The following is a 21997-nucleotide window of genomic DNA, read 5'->3' as shown; positions in this document are numbered from 1 at the left end:
CTAATAGTGATTTTTTTGGGATAAGATTGAAGTGTTTGTGGGTTGCAGTTAGCATAGGCAGGAGTTCCTGCGTAATTTATAGCAATTAACGCTGTTTTCAATGTTAGTCTCTCTAAAGTGAGATATTTTTTTAAACTTCCAGTTGATCACTGCAGTTAAGTGGCTTAACTTCTGGTTAAACTTGTCGAAAACTTGTCTGGTTAAACTTGTCTGGTTAAACTTGTCAGCGTCTTGTAATTACATGTAATGTCCAATCTTTTCCATTCCAGGGTTAACTCATGAAGTTTTGCCTCCTGTGTAATCAAGAATGGAAACTTCTGCAAACACAGCGGAATGTGAAAAGCTCTCTTATGGAAAGGCAAAAGCATCAATAGGTACAGAAACAGAATCTTCATTTGGTACTAATGAAAACACAACTGCTTCTGGGGCTGGGCTTTCTGAAAAGGCTCCTCCTACCTGTGGGCAAGTGGACACTGCAAGGAAGAGAAAAATGGAATCTGAAGGTGATCTTGTAAAGGAAGGTTCTAGATGTAGGGGAGACACGCCATCCAAGGAAAGAGCACTTGCAAAGGAAAGGTTAAGTGGTGGGGAAGAGGGCTCATTGAAGAAAAGAAAGCTCGAAGCTGAAAATGTCCTGGAGGAAAAAGGTTCTGGTGATGAGGAAGGCATTTCAAGGAAAAGAAGGCTGGAACCTGGTGATTTTCCAGAAGACGAGCCTTCTGCTGGAGCTGCCACTCAGAAAAAGAGAGAGACAGAACTTGAGGACGTTCCTGAAAAGCAGAAGGTACGTCCAAAAAGGTACCTTACTTCTTATGCGGTTTGTCACATTGAAATGTGGAGCAGCTGTAAGATAATTCCGGTATTTACAAAATCTTAGTGACTGTGGCCTTTAAGATAGAGTAGGCTTTTAACTCTTCTTTCTGTTTAGGTGACACTTCTGCTAGTGAGGTCATTTTTATCTTCTTTTCAAATTCTCAGTTTGATGAGAAACTTGAAGGCTAGCTTTTATAGTTGTGTTGTTCTTAGTGTTTTTTTTTTTTTTTAAAGACAAGGGTATGCAGTCCCTTTTTTATCAGGTGTTCATCTCCCTTTTTTTGTGTCTGAAGTAATGGAGATTTTCGCTTAAAGTGATAAATTTCAAAGTCATATCCAGATTTACGTTCCTTTCTTAATGCAGTGCCTTAAACTATACAGAGTTGTTTCTAACTTCCTGATTGGGGTAGTTACAGACAGTTTTAGTAACTAGATGCAAGCGTCTGGAGCTTAACAGGGCTATTCTAGAGCAAGGGATTGCAAGTCATTTTTCTGCTGGGAACACCATTTTGTGAAGGAATCTGATGTCTCATATATTTTTCTCCCCTAGAGGTCAATCATGCGCCAAACAGCCGAGGGACGTTTGCTAAAATAGGGAGTAGGGGAAAACAGATCTTCTGCATAATGACTTCCGTGGCTAGTGCATTGCATACTGAGGCTTTTTGATTTCGTTGTATTGTATCCTTCTGTAGGTCAGGTGCCATTTCCGGCTTACTTTCCTCATGTTCTGATGCCTAATCTCGTTCCATCCTCTTTTTTTACAGAACTTGGAAGAGGGACATAGCTCCACAGTGGCTGCCCACTATAATGAACTTAAGGAAGTTGGTTTGCAGATGCGTAGCCAAAGTCGAATATTTTACCTAAGAAACTTCAATAATTGGATGAAAAGTATCCTCATCGGTAGGACTGGTTTTTGTTTTTATGGTGTGAGTTTTTATTTCAACTGCCGGCTTACATTTTTTGCCCTGGTGGTTAATCATACACCAAACTGCTAGGTCTTTAATTTCTATTTATTCTGTTGTCAAACCTCATTGGCGTAATAGGATTGGAGCTAAAGACTAAAGCTGGGCCTTTGAGATCAATTCTGTTCAGATTGGCTCTGGGTGGACAACATAGGCTGGGCTAAGTTGAGCTAATCAGGCTCAAAAGGCAGTGTGCTTATTTTTATACTGAGAATTCAGGTACCAGGTGGTACTGCATAATTATTTCATTTTATTCTAATAGTTCTGAAGCAGTGGCATAGCCAACAGTAGTTGGATTCAGCGTCCAGGTTCCCTTAAGTGAGGAAGGTGAGCAATGCCATGTTTTTTATCTTGAAGCCTTTCATGACCTGATAAAGGTCATGTGTGTTGACTGGCCATATGAACTTGTTTTTCTTATATGGTGTCTGGGGAGAAATAAAGTTTCCTTTGAGGGTTGGTGAAGACGTTCAACTGTTTGGAGGCAGCCCTTTATCTGTGGAAACTTGCCTCTGAAATTAAATGGAAGTCAGTGCAGAGAGCATGACTCAGAATATAACAGTTGTTGTTTTGTACAGCTAGTACTCAGACTCTTACACGAGTTTGGAGAATTTTAAAAAGCCAGTGTGTTTTGAAGTCATTCACAGTAAGGATTTTATTCGGTCGTCTTGTGTTTAAGCCCACCTCAGGGAAAGTGAGCAAGCTTTCTTGATTGCGTTCTTGATTACATCAAAAGAAAAAAATAAATGTGATAATTGTGGGTACTTTCTACGAGTCTGGATGATAGTTTGCTTCTTTGGAAAGCAAAATTATCCATTCTGAAAAAACAATAATAAATAAAGAGTATAAATAAACTACATTAACCATACAAATGTCAATTCTGCTGCTGCTGCTAAAAAAAAAAAAGTATTAGGAATGGGAATTAGGCCCATTATTTCAAACATACTTTAATATTTTCTGTCTCTCTTTGTTTTTGTTACTCATATGTTACGACAAAAATATCATTTACTTGACTGGCCGTAATCAGTGTCAGCTTCTGTATGTATTTATCTGTTTGTTTGTTTGTTTACTTGCTAGCTTACTTATTTTAGGTTAATGTTATGGCACTTTTAGCCCATACTTTAAAGGCAGTCGTGGGAACCTCGCCCTAACTTCTTTCCACCTTGTCACATCCTCTCCTCATTGTCCACAGTGATGCTGCAGGTAACTTACCCTTCCTTGGGTATTTTATCTGAAGTGTCATTTCTTCATTGTGCGTTGAGTGAATGTATTTAAGTTCAGCCATATTCTCCACATTGTGTGTTTATTTTTATAACTAGGAAGACAGATAGTTTTGGAAAGGACACCTTAAGGCTTAGCATAAAGTAATCTCTCGGCATCTTCACAGTGTTCCCTTCTGCTTCAGCTGTCCCAGTGGGGTGGTCGCACTGTCTGGGGTCTGTCTTTGGGGTCGTTGTACTCCACACCAGTCTTTCTGTCGTGGTACAGTCAGTGTGGTCTGTGCCAGGCTCGCTCTCTGGCTTTTCCGTTGTCTTCTCAATACTCGTTCTCTGTCATGTTCTCTTTCCGGTTGGTGCTTATACTTTAGTGAATGACTGAGCGTTCGCCTTGATTGGATGAAGATGTCTCTGAATGGTGTTTCATGAGGATTTCTCCTCTCTTACCGTGCGGAAACAAAGATTTGTAATTATTGTTGTTTTCCACTCTTTCAGTCTGATATTTATGTTCTTCAGGGTCATTGTGAAAGTTGAACATGGATCACTCGTGCTCCTGTTGAAGTTACTTTAAGATGTTAGAGGCGGGCCTCCCCGGTGGCAGAGCGGGTGGAGCGCAGTGCTGTGAAGCTGTCCGCAGCCTCTGCAGCGCGGGTTCGATTCCTGGCCGGCCAGGGAGATGCCCACATGGCGCGGCAGACCTCTCCCGTCTCGCCCGCTGCTCCCGTCAGCAGTGTATTTTGGTCCGTCTGCCTGTTCTGCTCCCGTCCTGTCTCTGGTGAATCCTCTCACCCTCCCGCCTCTCTGGCCTGTACCCCGGCTCTTGTATAAAAATAAATAAATCTTTAAAAAAGGGAAAAAAAGATGTTAGAGGCGATGAAAAGCAGAAGTATTGATGGAGATTGTTTCAGCAGTCAAATGGAAAGTATTAATCTCAGAGTGATAGATAGGGAGGGAGAGGAGCTCTGGAAGTGAGTATTGTCTCCGGTTTTTGAATGGCTGAGTACCTCAGTTATCGAAGAATATGACTGTGCTTCCAACCGCAACTTGAACCATTTGACTCCTGATATGTGATATTTATATTATATATGTAAATAACTGTGTGTATATAATATTTAAATTGTATATATAAGTAATTGTGTATATAATAATCGTGGTCTGGTAGATTGGGGTGAAAGATTCCATTTTCACTTCAGAGTGTTTGGTGTTCTGAGCGTAAAAATAAGAGGTTTGCACGGTTTTTTTTGACTCGTGCTCTTATTTCTTTTGGTGGTACGCTTGGCGTCTTTTATGAAAATCAGGTACTCGCATGGTCCCGTGTCCATTTTGATTTACGTAGGTGTACAATGAGCTAGACGCTCAGCGTTGGAATGTGAAAGGTACCGAAAATTATGAACAGCTAACTTTTCTCCTATGGACAAGTGTTGAGTCTTCTTATAAAGGTATTAGAATTTAAGGTGTGTGCCAGTTCACGTTGAATCAAATTTGGAAACCCATGTCAACCGTTTCAAATTCCAGAGACATATTCTTTCATCTTTCCTGCTGCAGGATCAGATAATTTATCTCTTAGTCATATTCTGAAATGTTTAGCAAAAGTCATGATTAATTACATCACTGAATGTGTTAATAGTTTATTTTCTTTTTATCACACGTCAGGCAGTAGTCAGTCACAGGTCACCAGGGTTGCAGTTTATGCTTTAGCAAATAACAGTAAAGCGATCGTTTACCAGGACTGATTTCTCTCTTTCAGGGGAATTTTTAGAAAAGGTGCGACAGAAGAAAAAACGCGATATCACTGTTTTGGACCTGGGCTGTGGTAAAGGTGGAGACTTGCTCAAGTGGAGAAAGGGAAGGATTAACAAGCTTGTTTGTGTTGGTAAGATAAATGATGGCATGGGGAAGAGTAATTTGTGGTCATTCGGGTAGGGGAAAATTGGAAGGATCTCATTATCAACATGACACGCAAAGTAACTCACAACAGGATAATCTGGGGTCTACACTGTAAGGGTTGTTTTTTTAAGATGAGTTAGGAGCCTTTACTGATGGTGTTATACTATGATTAATGAGCCTGAGATAACTTGTCCTTCTTACCAGGAAGGAAGCAGTCAAAGACGACTAGAGTCCTGTGTAAAAGAGAAACTTGAAAAGGCTTCCGCTGAAGAAAGCGAGGGCATTTTCAACATAAGTGATTACAGTGGATCAAAACACATCCCATAAAGAGGGGAAAATCCCATTGTTCACCCCTGGAGGTTGTTAGGGCCAGCCATTATTTGTCGTTCTGTAATTCCTACGATAAGGTGGGGGTGGGGATTGAGTACTTACTTATCTTCCCTACCCTGCATGAAAAGTGTTTCAGGGCCGCCCTGGCCCTGGTGGTGCAGGGGGTTAAGCACCCACAGTATGAAGCCATCCCAAGCCTCTGCAGCACGAGTTTGATCCCCGACCGGCCAGGGAGCAGCTCACATGGTGAGGCAGACCTCTCCTGCCTCTCCTGCTGCTCCCCTCAGCGGTGTATTTCAGTCAGTCTGCCTGTTCTGCTCCCCACTCTGTCTCTGGTGAATCCTCTCACCCTCCCCCCCCCCCTTGTCTCTGGCCTGTACCCCAGCTCTTGCGTGCATAAATAAATAAATCTAGGGAGAAGAGAAGAGAAGGGAAGAGTTGAGTTTCAGGGGAACCAAATGGTTGCAAAGGGAAGTTCCTCTTTATTAAAAAAAAGAAAATCATAATCCATCATGGCAGACAGAATGTTAGAAAAATCACCATTTCTCCACCCTTGATGAAATAATAGGTCTATGCAGCAGTCATAAAAAGAAGCTAAAGCTGGGCCTCCCTGGTGGCATAGGAGTTAAAGTCTCAGCTCTACCAAGCCATTGCCAGCCACTGTGGTATGAGTTCGATCCCCGGTCAGGGAGCAACCCATATGGCTCAGCAGACCTCTCCTGTCTCGCCCCCTGCTCCCCTCAGCAGCGTGTTTCAGTAGATCTGCCTGTTCTGCTCTTTACTCTTGTCTCTTGTGAATCCTCTCATCCCCCGCACCTCTGGCCTACACCCCAGTTCTTGTATGCATAAATAAATAAAAAAAGAATCTTTAAAAAAAAGGAGGAGGAGACGCTAAAGCTGTTGTGTGGAAGACTGATAAGAACTTACAACTAAATGAATCAAACACCCTAACTAATACTGGAATGTAGGACAAGCAGTCATCACATTCTTTGCTATGCCCGGAGTAGGAGGAAGTATAGAGCATCACCTCCAAAGTATTGCCTAAATTGAGGCTCCTCGGGCGCAAGGGATTAAGACGCAACCTATGAGGCTATCCGCAGCCACTGCAGCACGAGTTCGATTCCCGGCCGGGGAGCTACCCACATGGTACAGCAGACCTCTCCTGACTTGCCCACTGCTCCCCTCAGCTGTGTGTTTCAGTTAGTCTGTGGTGTATTCGCTCACCCCCCACACCTCTGGCCTGTACCTCAGTGCTTGTGTGCATAAATAAATAACTTAAAAAAAAAATAAGTTGATGCTTCTCAGACTTCTTGGTTGTGTGACCACTGTACACTTAAAAATATATGAGGACCCCAAAAATTTGTGTGTGTGTGTGTGTGTGGTTATAGCTATTGGTTATAGAACTTAAAACTGAGATGTCTTAATATGCCTTTAATTCATTCAAAAAGAAAAGTTAATGCAGGGCCTCCCTGGTGGCGCAGTGGGTTGAGCACAGCGCTGTGAAGCTGTCGCAGCCTCTGCAACACAGGTTTGATTCCTGGCTGGCCAGGGAGATGCCCACATGGCCCGGCAGACCTCTCCCGTCTTGCCCGCTGCTCCCCTCAGCAGTGTATTTCGGTCCATCTGTCTGTTCTGTTTCACTCTGTCTCTGGTGAACCCTCTCACCCCCCACACCTCTGGCCTGTACCCCAGTTCTTGTATAAAAATAAATAAATCTTAAAAAAAAAAAAAACAGTAAAAAAAAAAATGTTAATGCAAAGACTGGCATTTTCAAAATGATTTTGCAAATCCCTTTGGCATCTGGAAAGTAGGCGTCAACTGGATGCTCACACCAGTTTGTGCATTCAGTATGTTGTGGTGTTTCGTTTGATCGGTAGTTGTAAAATGTAGTGTTTTAGTTGCAAAATGTAGTCACCTTTGCAGACTGAAGTTGTTCGTCTTGGGATGAACCAAGACCCACTAAGGTGTGTTCCTTAAATTAGCTCCTGTGTGAAATTTGAAACCCTATCCACGAACTTTTCTTGGTCTGTACTTAAGTTGGGTGGGCTGTTGTGTGCCATGAACAAATCTGTTGCACTGCAAGATGCGGTAATAGTGGGAAAGTAACATTCCCTAAAGTTATGCAGACTTTCTTCTGGTTTTCCTTGAAGTCACAGATGCACTTTGTTGATTTTCAAGAATACATACTACCAAGTCTGAGTAACTAACAGGTTGTCTTTCAGCCATTCTTTTCAAGTGCAAATGACTTGATGAAAACAGTGGCCATTTCACCTCAACACAAGCCTGTCTTGTTGTTTTAACTGACTGTCAAACTTCCTTAGGTAGCAGAAATGTTTTTGTTGCTTCCTGCGCATCCCACAGAATATGAAAATGAGTGTTCAGGAACCAAGATTTAGTGAAATAATAATTCTTACTGCTTTATCAAGGACTTTCTTAAATGAAACTGGCTTTTCTGCTTTGTGGTCAAGAATATATCAAGTGTTATCAGTCCATGATAAGGTGCCAGCATTTTACCCCTCCCTTGCTTTTGCACCATTAGTGCAAATCGCCACACAGGAGAAAAGGCAAATAACATATCACTATGAAAGTTGAAACCTGATGTCTGTAAAACTGGGTGTACTGCTGGGTTTTGTAATTCAAGTTGGAATCTAAACTTTCTGCTTTCACTTTGGGTTTTTGTTTTTTGTTTGGTTGGTTGGTTGGTTTATTTTATTTTATTTTTTTTTAAAGTAAATATATACGTTCTTATTCATTTTTCTCTCAGGTGTAATCCCCATAAAATTCCCACCACCAAGTCACCTGTGCACCATCACCATCGTCTCCTGTGCTTTTCCCTCCCCTGTTTTGTTCCCTCTCCCTCCCCCTCACCTGCTGTATGTCTCCAATTTATGATTTGTCTGCTAGTTTGGTCTTTTTTTTTTTTTTTTCTCTCTTTACCCCTTGTTTGCTTTCCCTATATTCCTCCTACAAGTGAAACCATCCGAGATCTTTCCCTTTTTCCCTCGATTTACTTCACTGAGCATAATCCCTTCCACCTCCCTCCAGGTTGCTGCGAATGGCATTGAGCTTATCTTTTTTGATTGCTGAGTAGTATTCCATTGTGTATATATACCACATCTTTCTTGGAACAGTCACCTGTTTTGGGGCATTTGGGTTGTTTCGATATCTTTGCTCTTGTAAATAGTGCTGCAATGGGACACAGGAGTGCAGGTTTCCTTTTGAAAGCTGTGTGGTCCTCCGCACAGCTTCCCATAGTGCTTTAACTTTGAATGAGTATTTAAAAATCACGATAAGACTTTTGCCTACTGAGAGAGCTTTTAATGTGTTTTGAAAAATAAGTGGACATTTGCGTTGGAGTAAAGACGGTCTTATTTTGAAGGAAATAGAAGATTTTTGCTTGTAGGAAGGCTTGCTAAGTTTCATGCTGAAACTTGCCAGTTGAGATCAAAGTCTAGAATTTTGCCATTTCTGCATTTGCATTTTGTTATCTCCCTGGATATTTGTTGATGGTTACTAACACCTGTCTTCCCCCTTCTAGATATCGCTGATGTTTCTGTCAGACAGTGTCAACAGAGATATGAGGACATGAAAACTCGTTCTCGCGGTAATGAATATATTTTCAATGCAGAATTTATAACTGCCGATTGTTCAAAGGTACAGGGTTTTTGTAAGATTGTTCACTTAATTTTTTCATGTTTTCATTTGGGTAAATGATGTGGTATCCTCTCAACTGGAAAGTCTGTCTCGATACATTTCCTTAAATGACCCACTGGGTAGTGGGGGAAGTCTTTTGCTTGTAATAGTTTGAACTTTTGAAATCACGGGCTGCTTTTTTGTTTGGAGGAGGTGTATTTTCCAGTATTTTGAAATAAAAGTGTTCTGTTCACCTTGTAATGTAATAGGGTAGTTTTCCAACATGCCAGAGTCTGCTTTTTCCCCACCTTCCACCTGTTTCTGAATCTCTAAGCATGACTGAAGTCTGAGAACTACAGGGGAATGGGGAAAGCCCCACCTTGAACTTGATGTTACTTAGTATACTCATCAGCTTACTAAACTATCACAAGGTATCTTTAACCCTATCACAAGGTATCTTTAAACATTTTTGGTTGCGGTTTTGAAAATGAGAAGGAAGAGTGGCTGAGTATAGTGCTAGAAGGCTGGAGAGCTGGGAAAACCATTTTGGGTATTGGCAAATGCATCCTACAAGGCCAGCTTTGTGGTTTTCTTAATCCCAAGTCAATGATGTGTCTTTTGACTTTTGACTTGCAAGTAAAACCGAGTAAAAGGATCACCTCCTTGAAAGGTCATATTTGATTGGTGTATTTTTAAGCATGCCTTCTGATTCCCTAGTTTTTAAAGTCACTGTGAAGCCAGATAACAGAATGACTCATTCTGACCTTTCTTGTAGGTACCGAATGACAGAAGGACAGATTCAATGTTAGGGTCTTAATTCTAGACACTAGTTCTCTAGAAAAAAATATGTAAATAAACCGTGTTGCACGTAGCTTCAAGATCTTAACCCATTTTAATCTGTTTCAGGAACTTTTGATTGACAGATATCGAGACCCAGAAATGTGCTTTGACATCTGCAGTTGCCAGTTTGTCTGTCACTACTCATTTGAGACCTATGAGCAGGCTGACATGATGCTCAGAAATGCTTGTGAGAGACTCAGTCCTGGAGGCTATTATATCGGTACCACTCCCAATAGCTTTGAACTGATGTAAGTACTTTAAAGTATAGTGCGGTTTATTAAATACTCAGGATTAAGCAGATTTGAAACTAGCAAATATCTGTTAGATAGAGTTTCTAAAATACGCCATGTTGAGCTTACAAGGACTGAACGTCGATAGTGTATTTGCATAGAGACGCAATTGAAACTTTAAGTTCAAAAAGTCAGGTTTACCAGTGAACTTTTAAAACCTCTGACTCAGTTGAAGACTGATGTCATGTGGAGCCAGCGTGTATTGCCCTTGGCCAAACTGCAGAGCAGATACTGAAACACAGAGACTTAACCACCTGTCGTGACAGCAAAACATTCTTCCAGTCAAATTTTATTAGTGAGATGATGATCTTCTGGTATGCAGCTTCATAAAAAAAATGGCTCGGATTCCATGAGAAGGCTAAGCAACTGTCTCTTTGAGATTGTGGCCGTGGGGATTTTTCATGTGCGTGAACTGATCAAAGTAAGTCTGAGCTAGTAACGGTTTTAATCTTTTCCTTTTGATTTGGGGGACAACCCTTACAGAAGACGCCTTGAAGCTTCAGAAACGGAATCATTTGGAAATGAAATATATACTGTGACATTTCAGAAGAAAGGAGATTATCCATTATTTGGCTGCAAATATGACTTCCACTTGGAAGGTGTTGTGGATGTCCCTGAATTCTTGGTCTATTTTCCTTTGCTAAATGAGTAAGAATGTTATTTAATCTGTTATCATTCTCTTGTTTGTCGTAGGAGAGAAAGCAAAGGAATATTGAAAAAAAAAAAAAAAAGAATATTTCTGTTCATTCCTAACTTTAAATGGGACTTAAAAAGTATTGTAATTTAGAAAGGGGGTAGGGGGGCTTGGGTGGGTTGTGTTGGGATAGAGGAACTAACTTTAAATCCAGGGTTTGTGCCATAGGTCTCTCAACAGTTTACGTACTTAAGTCTTTTTCATTTCCGGAATTAATTATTTTATCCTGTGGTTAAAAAAAGAAAAAAAAAAAAAAAGCCAACCTTTGACACTGCAAATGACAAAAGATTCCCCTCCCCACCCCCCTCCGTTTGGAAGTAACTGCTAGTAACTTTGTCAATAGAAAGTGAGTCTTCATCAGGCAAATGTCCTCCTTTGACAGGGAATTAGTATTAAAAGTTGTCCCATATTTCGCTATAGCTGTGAATTTGCCTGTGTCCCATAGGCAATGTTGAATAAGAGTCCTCATTCAGGAAAGTGTTCATTCATGCACCTGAATTCCTAGGAGCCCTGGCAAACCACAGACCTGGGAAAAGTTGGGCTAACTGAGTTTTCCAGACCTGTGAGACTCTTTGGTCTTGGGGATCTCCATGAGATGGGAGCAGAAGAATGCACTTAAACGTAGGCTGCGCGACACTTGACCAAACTTGATTTCCTAAAACAAGTCAAGTTTGTTTTATGAAATGAAAATCCTTTTTTTCCTGAGGAATGGTAGAAGGTTATTTGAATTGTGTCTTAGACAGCTTGTAAATTTATGGGCATAGGATGTTCAGTAGTTCTACAATATATGGAGATTTTATGCAGTAATGTAAGACAGTTCAGTGTAGCATGTGACATGATGCATAACACCCACAAATTATAAACCTAAGCCAACACTTAAGTATTTAAACATCTTTTTTCCCTTTAAAATCAGTAACCTTCTGGGAAATGTTACTGCTCTTCACCTCTGTGATAGAATGAGTGTTGTGGGTGTCTTGTTTGACGTGCTTGGTATGACAGCTTATTGGTTTTTATTTTCCTTTTAACAAGGTTTATAATTTTAGCATGCCCATTATGATAAGGAGTGAAATGAAAGTTTGTTTTTTTGGTCCATAATGCTCAGCCAGCACTCAAAACTGCCTAGTGATGGTGAGTGTATAAAGTCACACGTCCTCACTTAACTATGTAAAGTTTTAAAAAATGATTTACTGAAACAGGTATTCATTTGGTGAAATAGAATCTCAAACCTGTGTAGGGATTTTTAGATGCCCTTTTGTCATTTCGTTGAGAAACTGAACAAACATATGATTGACTTGTATAGGGCAAACCTGCTCACCATTTGAGTTCTTTGTATTTATTGGTGTAACACTTGCCTTTATGTCTGAAGCCTCATTTTGGAGCCTTAGGATAGCAAATGAACTGCCCGGAACAGAAGAGGCTTTTTGTCTTGCTCAAGTCTTTCTGAGGAGGGCTGACTCAAATTCCAGGGTATCCCTCCATACATAGGTCTCCTACACGCAAATCCCAGTGGCCCTGGGATGTCTCCCCTCACCCTGTCGCCTCACAGCACTTCCCCTTGTATGCTCTCAAGGGTCCCTCCCCATTCTTCCTCTCCTCATTAGCCTCTGGTCGGAAACCATTTCCCCAGACTCCCTCCCTTTGGCAGGCATGGGGAAAACAGAGAAGCCTGACAGGGAGACCCAGGGTAATTGAGGATTTCAGCAGGCCGCGTCTGTGAGGAAATCGTGTTTGTGTTCACATCTGAAGGATGAGTAGGCAATGGCCAGGTGAAGACTGGAAGGAAGAGTGTTTTCGCACCTGGGGGGCAATCTGTGTGTGAAGGCCCTGAAGTGACAGATAGCCTGCTTGGCTAGTTCGAGGTGGTGAAGGAAAATCACTGTGACTGGGACTTAGGGAATCAGGGGTCCACGTGGCTCAAGATGAGGCAGCAAGCGGCCCTTGTTACTCGCGTGCCGGAGAGGCCCTGTGACAGGCTTTGGGATTGCATCCTAAGAGTGCTGGAGAGCCAGTGAAGGGTGTTGCGGCGGGAAATGACTGACTAGGTGTGTAGGTTTGAAAGCTTCATCTGGCTGCAGCTGGAAACTGTGCTGAGGGGGAGCATAAATTTGGAGGCAGAAAAACAAGCCACCGTTAACAGCTGAGGGCTGATGGCGATTGAAGGAGAATGGTGTAAAAAACGGACCTACCTGGACTATGTTGTACAGGTAAATGATGATGTGTTGAATGCAGAGGGTAGAGGGGGGCGGGCAGCTCTCATGGAGAACCCCGAGGTTTCTGGCATGAATCGCTAGGTGGATTTACTGAAATAGCAAAGATTGGCAGGAGAACAAACCAGTGGGTTCAGCCTTAGATGTGGAAAGGAAGAGAAAGCCCGCGACACATCCTGGTGGAGATTTCTAGTAAGCATTGGACTAGATGAGTGACGAAAGAGCTGAGCTCCAGAGAGCTGTGGGCATGCTGTGTAAAGCCAGGGAGTGAAAATGAGTAAGGTTCTGAGCCAGACTCTTCAGAACCTTGAGGGGCCAAGCAGCCCCAGGTGAAGGCTAAATTAATAGCGTATCTTGCCGGGGTATGCAAGAGGTGAAACACTTACATTTTAAGAAGGAAGTTGGCAGCTGTCTTCAAAGCCACGATTAGAGATCAGGTTAAATAGGATGGCATCAGTAGAAGAAAGCCTTCATCATCCTTCCTGACCATTTGACTTTAGTAGGGTTACCTGTGATCCGTGGAGAGTTACCAGAGACATTTCTTCATAGGCCTGGTTACTGGTATGTTACTGCTCATTCATTTTGCGTCATGCTGTATTGAATTTTTAAAGGAGATGGTATTGCTCAGTTCAGCACAAAAGATGTTGCTGTGGTGTGGAAGTAAGCTGTTGAGGAATTACCAGTGTTCTGGAAGCCTTTGCATTAGTTTTTGTTTTGTGTTGTACAGAATGGCAAAGAAGTACAAAATGAAACTAGTCTACAAAAAAACGTTTCTGGAATTCTATGAAGAGAAGATTAAGAACAGCGAAAATAAAATGCTGTTAAAACGAATGCAAGCCCTGGAGGTAAGTCTTGAGAAAAGGTGCAAAAGTTCCAGGTCACAGCAGGACTGTTTGGCTATTTTTCAGGTTCTTTTCAGGTAGACACTAAACCTTTATATAAATTACACGAGCTATTTACAGCTGCCCTCTGGATCTTCAGCACCGAGGGCAGAGCTTGGTAGAGCAGCTTACCCTAGCAGGTACTACATAAATACAGGATAGATGGTTGGATGGATGGTCGATGGATAGTGCTGACCTCAGATTCCATTTTCTAGATAGTCCATCTTTCTAGATAGCGCTGTTGGCATATAGGACTGGCTAATTCTCTGCTGGCAAGGCAGGGGTGGGGACAGGGTCGGGGCACTATATTGTATGCACTTCAGATGATCAGCATCCCTGTCGTCTGCTAGATGCCAGTAGCACCCCTGTCCACCTAGGAGAGAGCCCAGAAATGTCTGAGACAATTGCTAGCTATCCACTGGGGTGCAAGGTCACCCCAAGTTGAGAACCACTTCTTTTCAGTAATGTCCTTTGGTTACGGCAGTAATTTAAAACCTTCCTGGCGAGGGTCCAAGAGAGGCTCGTGCCGTGCATAATTCTGTTCTGTGGTGACGGTCCAGCAAGATGCCAGTCTGTTCATGCTGGGACCTGCTTTAACTCCTGGACTCCTCTGTGCTTCCCCTTTTGCCGCGGTGAAGGGCACCTATGCAAGCTTTAAACTCTGCACAGCCATTGATTATGGTTTTTTGGTTTGTTTGTTTGTTTGTTTTTATGTCTTGACCCCTTTGTTACTGATCAGCAGACTCTTAGTAATGAGATGCTCACTGAACTTCTTAATAGAATTTGTGTAATTTAGACTTTTTTAAAATACTCCTATTTAGCCTCGTAATTACCCCCATGAAGTAACACAGCAGCCATTCCTCACACTTTCAAATGGGCGTTAGGAAGTTAAGAGGAGATAAATGACTTGTTCAAGGTCACGTGGCTGTCAACTTGCAGATTTTTCTTCCGTTTTTATAGGTGGCGTTCACATAAAAGTCCTTTTGGGTGCAACACCCCACCCCCATCCCTCAGTGGACGCGACCTCCTTAAGTGTTCAAATTGAGTTTTGCAACCAGCAATCACTAAAATGTTACAGTCTTTATTGGTTGTATTCTCGTGTTTTAGAATTAGAAATGTTTGTGTGTGTTTTATAGGAGAAGAGGCTCACTCTTGTTTGTTTCTAGGAAAAAGGGAAAGCTAGAGATAGCGTAGCTCCTTAAATTGCCACAGGTGCACACCATTCATACATCATTGTTACCTGGCAGTGCTTTGCATGTAAAGTGATCAGTTGGTAAGATGTGGTTTCTTCAAGGAACTCGAGGTACACTGAGGAGCCGAGCATGCGAGCAAACCAGTACAGTGTGAAAACTACAGTAAAGAAGGAATTCTGCAGTGGGGGTATGATAGGGCCCTTGGAGAAGAAAGTTAGGCAGTGGGAGTGAAGGCAGAGAAGCATGAGAGTGGGGGTGATTGAGGAAGTCTACTAAACTTTCAGCATTTCTTTAGCACAACAGCTCTCCTGTGTTCCTTCTCCCCCTTCGTCCGGCTTTGAGGATGTGGAGGGACGATGAGACCGGAGGTGGAATGAGCTATCAGGGATGCTGTTGCTTTAGTCCACGTCAGATATTGAAATGGACCCGCTCTGTTATGTTTGCTTAAAAAAGCGTTTTTTTGTAAAGCTGTCAGACAGCAGCTGGCAGAGAGTTGCAGCAAGAAAACCAGGAAAACAAAACCGCATGGTCTGCTCTTGTGGTGCTGTGAAACAGAGGGAAAGGAGAATGGAAAGACTGGCACTATAGTTATAAAGTCCTGACACCTGTGTATTTCTGAGAGAGAGAGAGAGAGAGAGAGAGAGAGAGAGAGAGAGAGAGTGTGTGTGTGTGTGTGTGTGTGTGTGTGTTTGTTCTCACCAGGGAACAGGTCTGGCAAAGTTACTGCCTTAGGCGGAGATACTTACTAGGGTATGTCTATTTTAGCAAGTTTTATTAAAAACAAATCAGTTTTGTGGCTTTACAGTCTTAGATTGCTTGGTGTTTTAAAGTGATCGGTAGAGGAGAGGAGCCTGATGTCCGGTGATAGACAGATAATGAAATGACGGAGCCCTGCCCTGGCCGGTTGACAAGCAGAGGTACAACAGGGTAGTTTGGCAGCCATTCATTGGCGGTAGAGTTTTGAAGCTTTGCGATTGTGATGACCCCGCAAAGACTGAGATTGAAGGTTTAGAACAAACTCAGTGATAGGTAGTAGTAAGTGATGTTCTGTATATCCCTTGCGATCGGTTATGGTAACAACATGGACGTCCAAATCACTAATTGTGCTTTACTGTGAGGTCTTTCTTGAGATGATGAAGGTGTCCAGGCGGGGGGGGAGGCGGGGGGTGGGATAGGTGATAAGATACCTTTCTTGGGTCATTTTCTTAAAACCTCACCAGGCAGACCTGCACTTCAAGTGGATCCTTGCTAGCTGTTCTGTTGTAATAAGACAAGGAAAGAAGTTATAATGAGTATATAACCTTGAAACAGGGCACTAGGGGTCCTGCAGCAGATCAGAAGGACAGTGCCTGGTGGATGACAGGTCACTGCCCGGGTTCTTCACCCGTGTACACAATTGCAAGGCCACTGCGGCTCAGGGAACAACAGTGGGGTTTATTTAACAAATGCGGGAAACAGAGTTTTCGGAAGCCCTAAACAAAAAGCCGCTCACCCAAGAGGTCGCTGTCCACCAACGTGGGCCTGGACCTCATGGCAGCCAGCGCACAGTGGGCCAGGACTCAACTCACCGCAGCCAGAGGCGCTCATATGAGATGACGCCGCAGCAGCCCACAGCCATAGTCTGAGGTCGGGCTGATGGACGTCACCAGACGCTGGGCCAGACAAGCCATGGAGGCAGCCGCACTAGCAGGCGGTGTCAGACAACTAACACCTCCAGAGGTGACCCAACACTGAGTGCTGTTCACCCGTCAAGAGTGCTGGACAGCACCAGCCAATAGTGCTGGTCAGCACTGGTCACCAGGAGGCAGCGATGTCAGCAACACCGTCTCAGCAGCTCTTTGTGAGGTGTTGAGCCACACCCAGAACAAGTAGCTCTTTGAGATACCAAGCCCTGAGGCCTCTGGTGCTCCTTTCAGGGGATGTCCGAGGAAGGGCAGTGGCCCCCTAGGCAGCGAAGAGCTCTCTGGCTTCTCTTTTTCCTCCAGAGGCCGGCTGCTGGATGCTTTCTTCTTCAGAGGTCAGGAACAGAGTCCTTCTGTGAAAGTCTGAGTGTCTCTCCTGAGGCCAGGAACCGAGAGTCCTCGTCAAGCACAGAGAGAGACAGTGATGATCCAAGTCCCAAGCTGGCTCCTGCCCCTGCCTTATCTCCTCCTTCAGAATGCCCCGTCTACAAGTCTGATGAGACCATTTTCAGCCCTGGGGCTGATTGGACTGTTTACCAGTCAGCTCATAGCTCACACCAGATTGGTCCATTCCACGATCCAGGCACCAAATCCATGGGCCTCTCTACTGCTGTAGCTGGAGGGAGCCTTGGTGCTGGAGCTGGCCCGTGGGGCCTCGTGCTCCTCCCTAAAGCCCTGAACCGGGGACTGCATGCTCAGGGGGTCGAAACTGCCACCCGCTGTCACTGCCGGCCTTGGCCTGCCACCTGTGCCCCAGTGGGGCCTCTGGTGGTGGGTGCTAAAATGCCCACCTGCACTGCCCACAAGCAGCTTCTCAGGCCAAGTGCAGAGCCCCGAGGAGGGCAGGGGAACCCTGACTCCACCTTTGTAGGGTAGAAGGTATTTTAAATTTATTATTTTCTGCCATACATTATGTTTTGATACATGTGTAGTCCAGAGCACTGTGCTTTGGAACATAAAGAGATAATACTTAAAATGGATTGCAAATAGTGCCTGAGGTCATTGGAAGAAGTCTTTGGCCAAAACTTGTTTGTGACTCGTGTGTGTGTGTGTGTGTGTGTGTGTGTGTGTTCCTTCAGATTCTTGTGGAAAACTGGACATTGCCTGTATTTTGGATGCTGGGTTATTTTCTTCATGTTCTTCAGCTCATTTGGTTAAACTCTATTAACTGGAGTGTTTCATTTCTATTATTTCTAATTGCTGCTCGTCTTTTCCATGACTGTTAAATCACCGTCGTGTTGAAATTGACATGTAACCTACCTTCGGCTTTGTGTGGTAATACACAATTTCCTTGATGGGCCATCAGGAAGAGATGAGTGTTTGCTGGTAACTGGTGGGGATGAATGATAGAATTGGGCCCAGCTCTAAATATGCTGTGATGATCAAAATTGATGCCAGCAGCAGCTTTGTTGTCACCCATTTTGTTTTCCTATTTCAGAAGTGTGTATACTTTGTATTCCTGTAGCAATATTTGGGGATTATTGTCTTAGTATGTGTCAGTGATTTTTGTATGTTTAAATTGTTAAATAATAAATTTCGATGAAATAGCTTTAGATAGGAATTTTGTTTGCGTCCTTAGCCATATCCTACACATGAGAATTCCAGACTTGCCTCTGAGAAGGTGGATGACTATGAACATGTGGCAAAGTACATGAAGAACACGCAAGTAAAGTTACCCTTGGTAAGTGTTCATTTTTAAAAAGCATATTTTAATGAAAATGGGGGCAACATTCCATACATGCTGTCTGGAAACTTGGGAGATTATTTCAGTGGTTTACTGGTTCACTTTGTTCCAAATCAGATACATGTTAGTCTGTTTCCCTAAGTTAGGATGACTTTGTATTGCTACAGACTGTAGAAGAAAGTGTACTTAATGTGACCTGAGGGTGGGGGCAGTTAAGGATGGGGGAGAAGTACTAGTCTTGGTTTCAGAGTTTGCTAGCTCTCCCATTATATCTTCGCCTAGGCACTACTGACTTCCAGTGTCCCTTGGATCAAATTCAGCGCCTGGTGAACCTGGGTGGGGAAAGGTTACGTCTTCATTTGCGCTGGCTTCTACATGGAAGCTCTCAGTTTCTTTAACTTTGAATGCCAGCCCACCACTGTGACGTAGTCCTCAAGAGATTTTGCATAAGACATCTCTGGGGACAGTTTAGGCTATTGTTTACACTCATCGCTTCTTCAAAATTATGCTAATTACTGGAATTTCCACCAGGTCTCGTTAGTCAGGGTATTGCTGTATGTGTCTATTACTGTATCGAAATGGTTTCAGATCTTCTACAACTTTCAAGTATATTTAATTTCTCTTGTATGACTTATAACTTTGTAACTCCTTGGTAAAACACAAAAATCGTATTTCCTCCAGCAGTACTGTTTGATGTTTGAAGCAAGATAGGACTTTTAATTTTTTCATTTTGCAAGTTAAAAATAAAAATGGATGCTTTTCCCAGTCGCACACACACACAGGACAGGAACACATGACTTCACACAAATTTACTGATCGCATGAAAATCGGTGGACTAATAAAACATTTGGCAAAAGTGCTAAGGAGATGGCATGAAAGGTGAATCTCACTGCTTTCTTTTACATGCTCAGATCAGTATGACATTCACAGTATTTTTTAAAACATCTGTAGCGAAGTGAGGGATGCTTGGGCAGCTCCATTGTTGAAACATAAGTACGTTTGTACTTGCGTGTTCAATCTAAAATTTTCTTTCTTTCTTCTTAATTTTAGGGAACCTTAAGTAAATCAGAATGGGAAGCTACCAGTGAGTATATCTCTTCAGTGCAGATTTATTGCTATTTTCAAAAAGTGATCAGTAAAATCTGAAATGAGAAATTTTCTAACAGGTTAAGGCGTGTGTGCACTTGTGTGTGTGTGTGCGTGTGCGTGCGTGTGTGTTTTCATATTTTCACATAGCTGCCCCATTCTTGCACTGTTGCTTAGGACCAAGAGGAAGATATATGCAGGGTGTTGCCTAATGTAAACTTTCACAAGCATGCTCAGATGCTTTTCTGCCTACTCGTTACCACATAACCATCTGTATCGGTTGTCTTTACCTCAGATGCCTATTGGACATTTCGGCTTGTAGAACACTGCCATGTATTTTATTTGATTCTGGTCACTGCGGTGTGGTCAGTGAAGGCACGCTAAGTAATAGAACCTTGAGTGAAGCGTAGTGAGCAGGGTATTTTAGAGGACTGGGGACGGGCATAATCCAGGGACATTCTGAAGCGAGGCCCCTGTCTCTGGAAGGGAACTCCAAGGCCTGGTGGATCTGTGAACTCCCATGGTTCTTCAACAGAAGTCAGCTCCAGAGTCTCACTCTTATCATGTTGTGTGGTTGCCCTGAAGACTTAGAAGGTAGTTCCCACCGTTCGTTTAAATGTCTGTTGATTATGTTGAAGGCACAGGTGGTCAGAGAGAATCCATTCCATAGACGTTTGAGCATTGCTGTACGTTAACGGTCTGCGAAAGGGTGTTGGGGGCGCAAAAACGAGTGCGCGAGTTACTAGAGCTGTCTTGCAGAAGTGTGCTGTGTAATGCACACGTCTGCACTAATGCACAATTAAGTGCACTACAAGGCAAGCTGTTTTAAGGAAAGGAGGAGCGATTAATGAATTGCAGTGCTGATGACTGGATCACCTTGCCTGTTTTTCGTCTATCTGATCTACCTGCTGCAGTGCCAGCCATATTTCATTTCTCCTCAGAGAAATTGGAAACTAGTAGATAAAGGGGCATGACCAAAGTAGACTTTGAAATGGCTGGTGGTGTACTCCCCTCGTTGAGAAATGAACTCAAGGAGTGAAGACTCGGGGCCTGTTACCCTGACTTGCTAGTTGAATGCCCTGGTGCATGCCCGGAACATCTGTGTGATGTTTCGATGATTTGTCGTCTTTGCGGGTGCTTTCTGACCATAAAAATCTATCTGTATCTCGTTTGAAGACATAACGTGTTTGAACTTGAGTGTGATTCAGAATGAGGAGCCACGATGCTTTTAGATGTCTTTTTGAGTCAAAGCAGGAAGACTTGTTTAAGGGAGCATGCTCTTGGGGCTGGCTGCGTGCAGGAATATCGCTGTTGGGGCCAGATAAATCAAACCCTCCAGCCCTACAGTTGGATAAGTGGGTGAATGTTGGTGTGCATGTTATGCATGTTCCTTTTAATTCTTAGCGGTAGGTTTTTTGTTTTCCTTTCCTTAAAGAAAACTGAGTAACGCTGTCATTAGTACTCGTAGGGGTGTAGTTGTTATACCTGTCTACCTCACACCAGGTAAAAAGAAGTTAGTCGTGCACATTTTTTTTAGTTTTGATTTTCTTTGCTTTCCTTACCTTCCACTGTTTCAGAGATTTTGAGAGCTGTCGAATTTGTTTTCTCAAGGGCAGTGGTACCACCGGGTATTAGAGTACGCGGGTATTTGCTTCTAAGTAAGCACATGTACGTGATCCCGTATCTGCTTAAATGTGATGCAGCATAATGGAGAAACTCTTGGAAATAATGGGACTGTTGCTCTTTAGAAGCCGCTAAGACTTTTTTGACCACATTGGGTCCAGGACCAAGACTGTTGTTCTGTTTGCCCTGAGGATAGGAGAAACCAAACTCTGACTTATATTTATTCTCTTTTTTAGGTATTTACGTGGTGTTTGCATTTGAGAAGCAGCCGTAAGCACGTCTGCAGTAGCATCAGAACAGCTGTTGCATCCTTACGCAATTGTGAATGATCCATCTGAGATAGACTGGACAACTTTCCGTTTGCTGCTTTTCATTTCTAAATGTGCAGAATGCTGCCTGGAAACTCCGGCGGATAAATTTGACCCTGCTGTCTGTGACAGATGAACATTTGTGTGTGTGTGTGTGTGTGTGCGCGCGCGCGCGTGTGTATGAGTGGGGACCTTTACAAATCTTACTTGTACGTAATGTCCTCAGGAGTCCATTTGCCTGTACTGTCTTAGCTCATCAAAATTGTAATAGTACATGTAAGAGCTGCTGACATCGTTCCACGGTGCTCTGATTTCCTCACTGTTTCTTTACAGTATTAAAGTTATTGCAGTGGTGGAATTGATGAGGGAACACACTGGTCTGGGTGTGGGTGGGGTGCGGTGTGACCATTTCTGTATTTTTGTTATATAATGTTTTTCGAGATCAAGTGGATAGCATTCTGTGCAGGCTAATGTACGTCTTCAATATGTGTTGCTGAGTTGTGGTTAAAACAATTTTGGGCTGTCATAAAAGTCACTTACCTTGGAATTTCAGCCAGTTGTGACTAGTCATTATAAATAGCAACTGCCTTATTTGCTGGTATGATGCAATTCTGGAACTAAATAGAACTTTTTAGATCACAGCATATAATCTTGTGGGTTGGGGGGTGGG

At 43.0% G+C, this 21997-nt stretch overlaps 1 protein-coding gene across 1 annotated transcript; it reads left to right on the top strand.

Moving 5' to 3' along the window:
- Positions 1 to 228: 228 nt before the first annotated feature.
- LOC311187967 (mRNA cap guanine-N(7) methyltransferase-like) lies at positions 229 to 21293 on the top strand (the record flags this gene model as incomplete). The annotated part of the gene is made up of 10 exons (XM_084259747.1): positions 229 to 784; positions 1578 to 1713; positions 4737 to 4862; positions 8745 to 8860; positions 9746 to 9927; positions 10453 to 10617; positions 13598 to 13715; positions 18206 to 18307; positions 19361 to 19394; positions 21256 to 21293. The coding sequence occupies exons 1-10, from the start codon at positions 308 to 310 to the stop codon at positions 21291 to 21293; spliced, it is 1494 nt and encodes a 497-aa protein (XP_084115873.1). The 5' UTR covers positions 229 to 307.
- Between the last annotated feature and the right edge of the window lie 704 nt (positions 21294 to 21997).

This window comes from Talpa europaea (genome assembly GCF_964194135.1).
Source record: "Talpa europaea genome assembly, contig: HAP1_SCAFFOLD_86, whole genome shotgun sequence".
NCBI lineage: Eukaryota > Metazoa > Chordata > Mammalia > Eulipotyphla > Talpidae > Talpa > Talpa europaea.
Note: the sequence above shows the minus strand (reverse complement) of the source record. Positions and strands in the feature narration are given on the sequence as shown.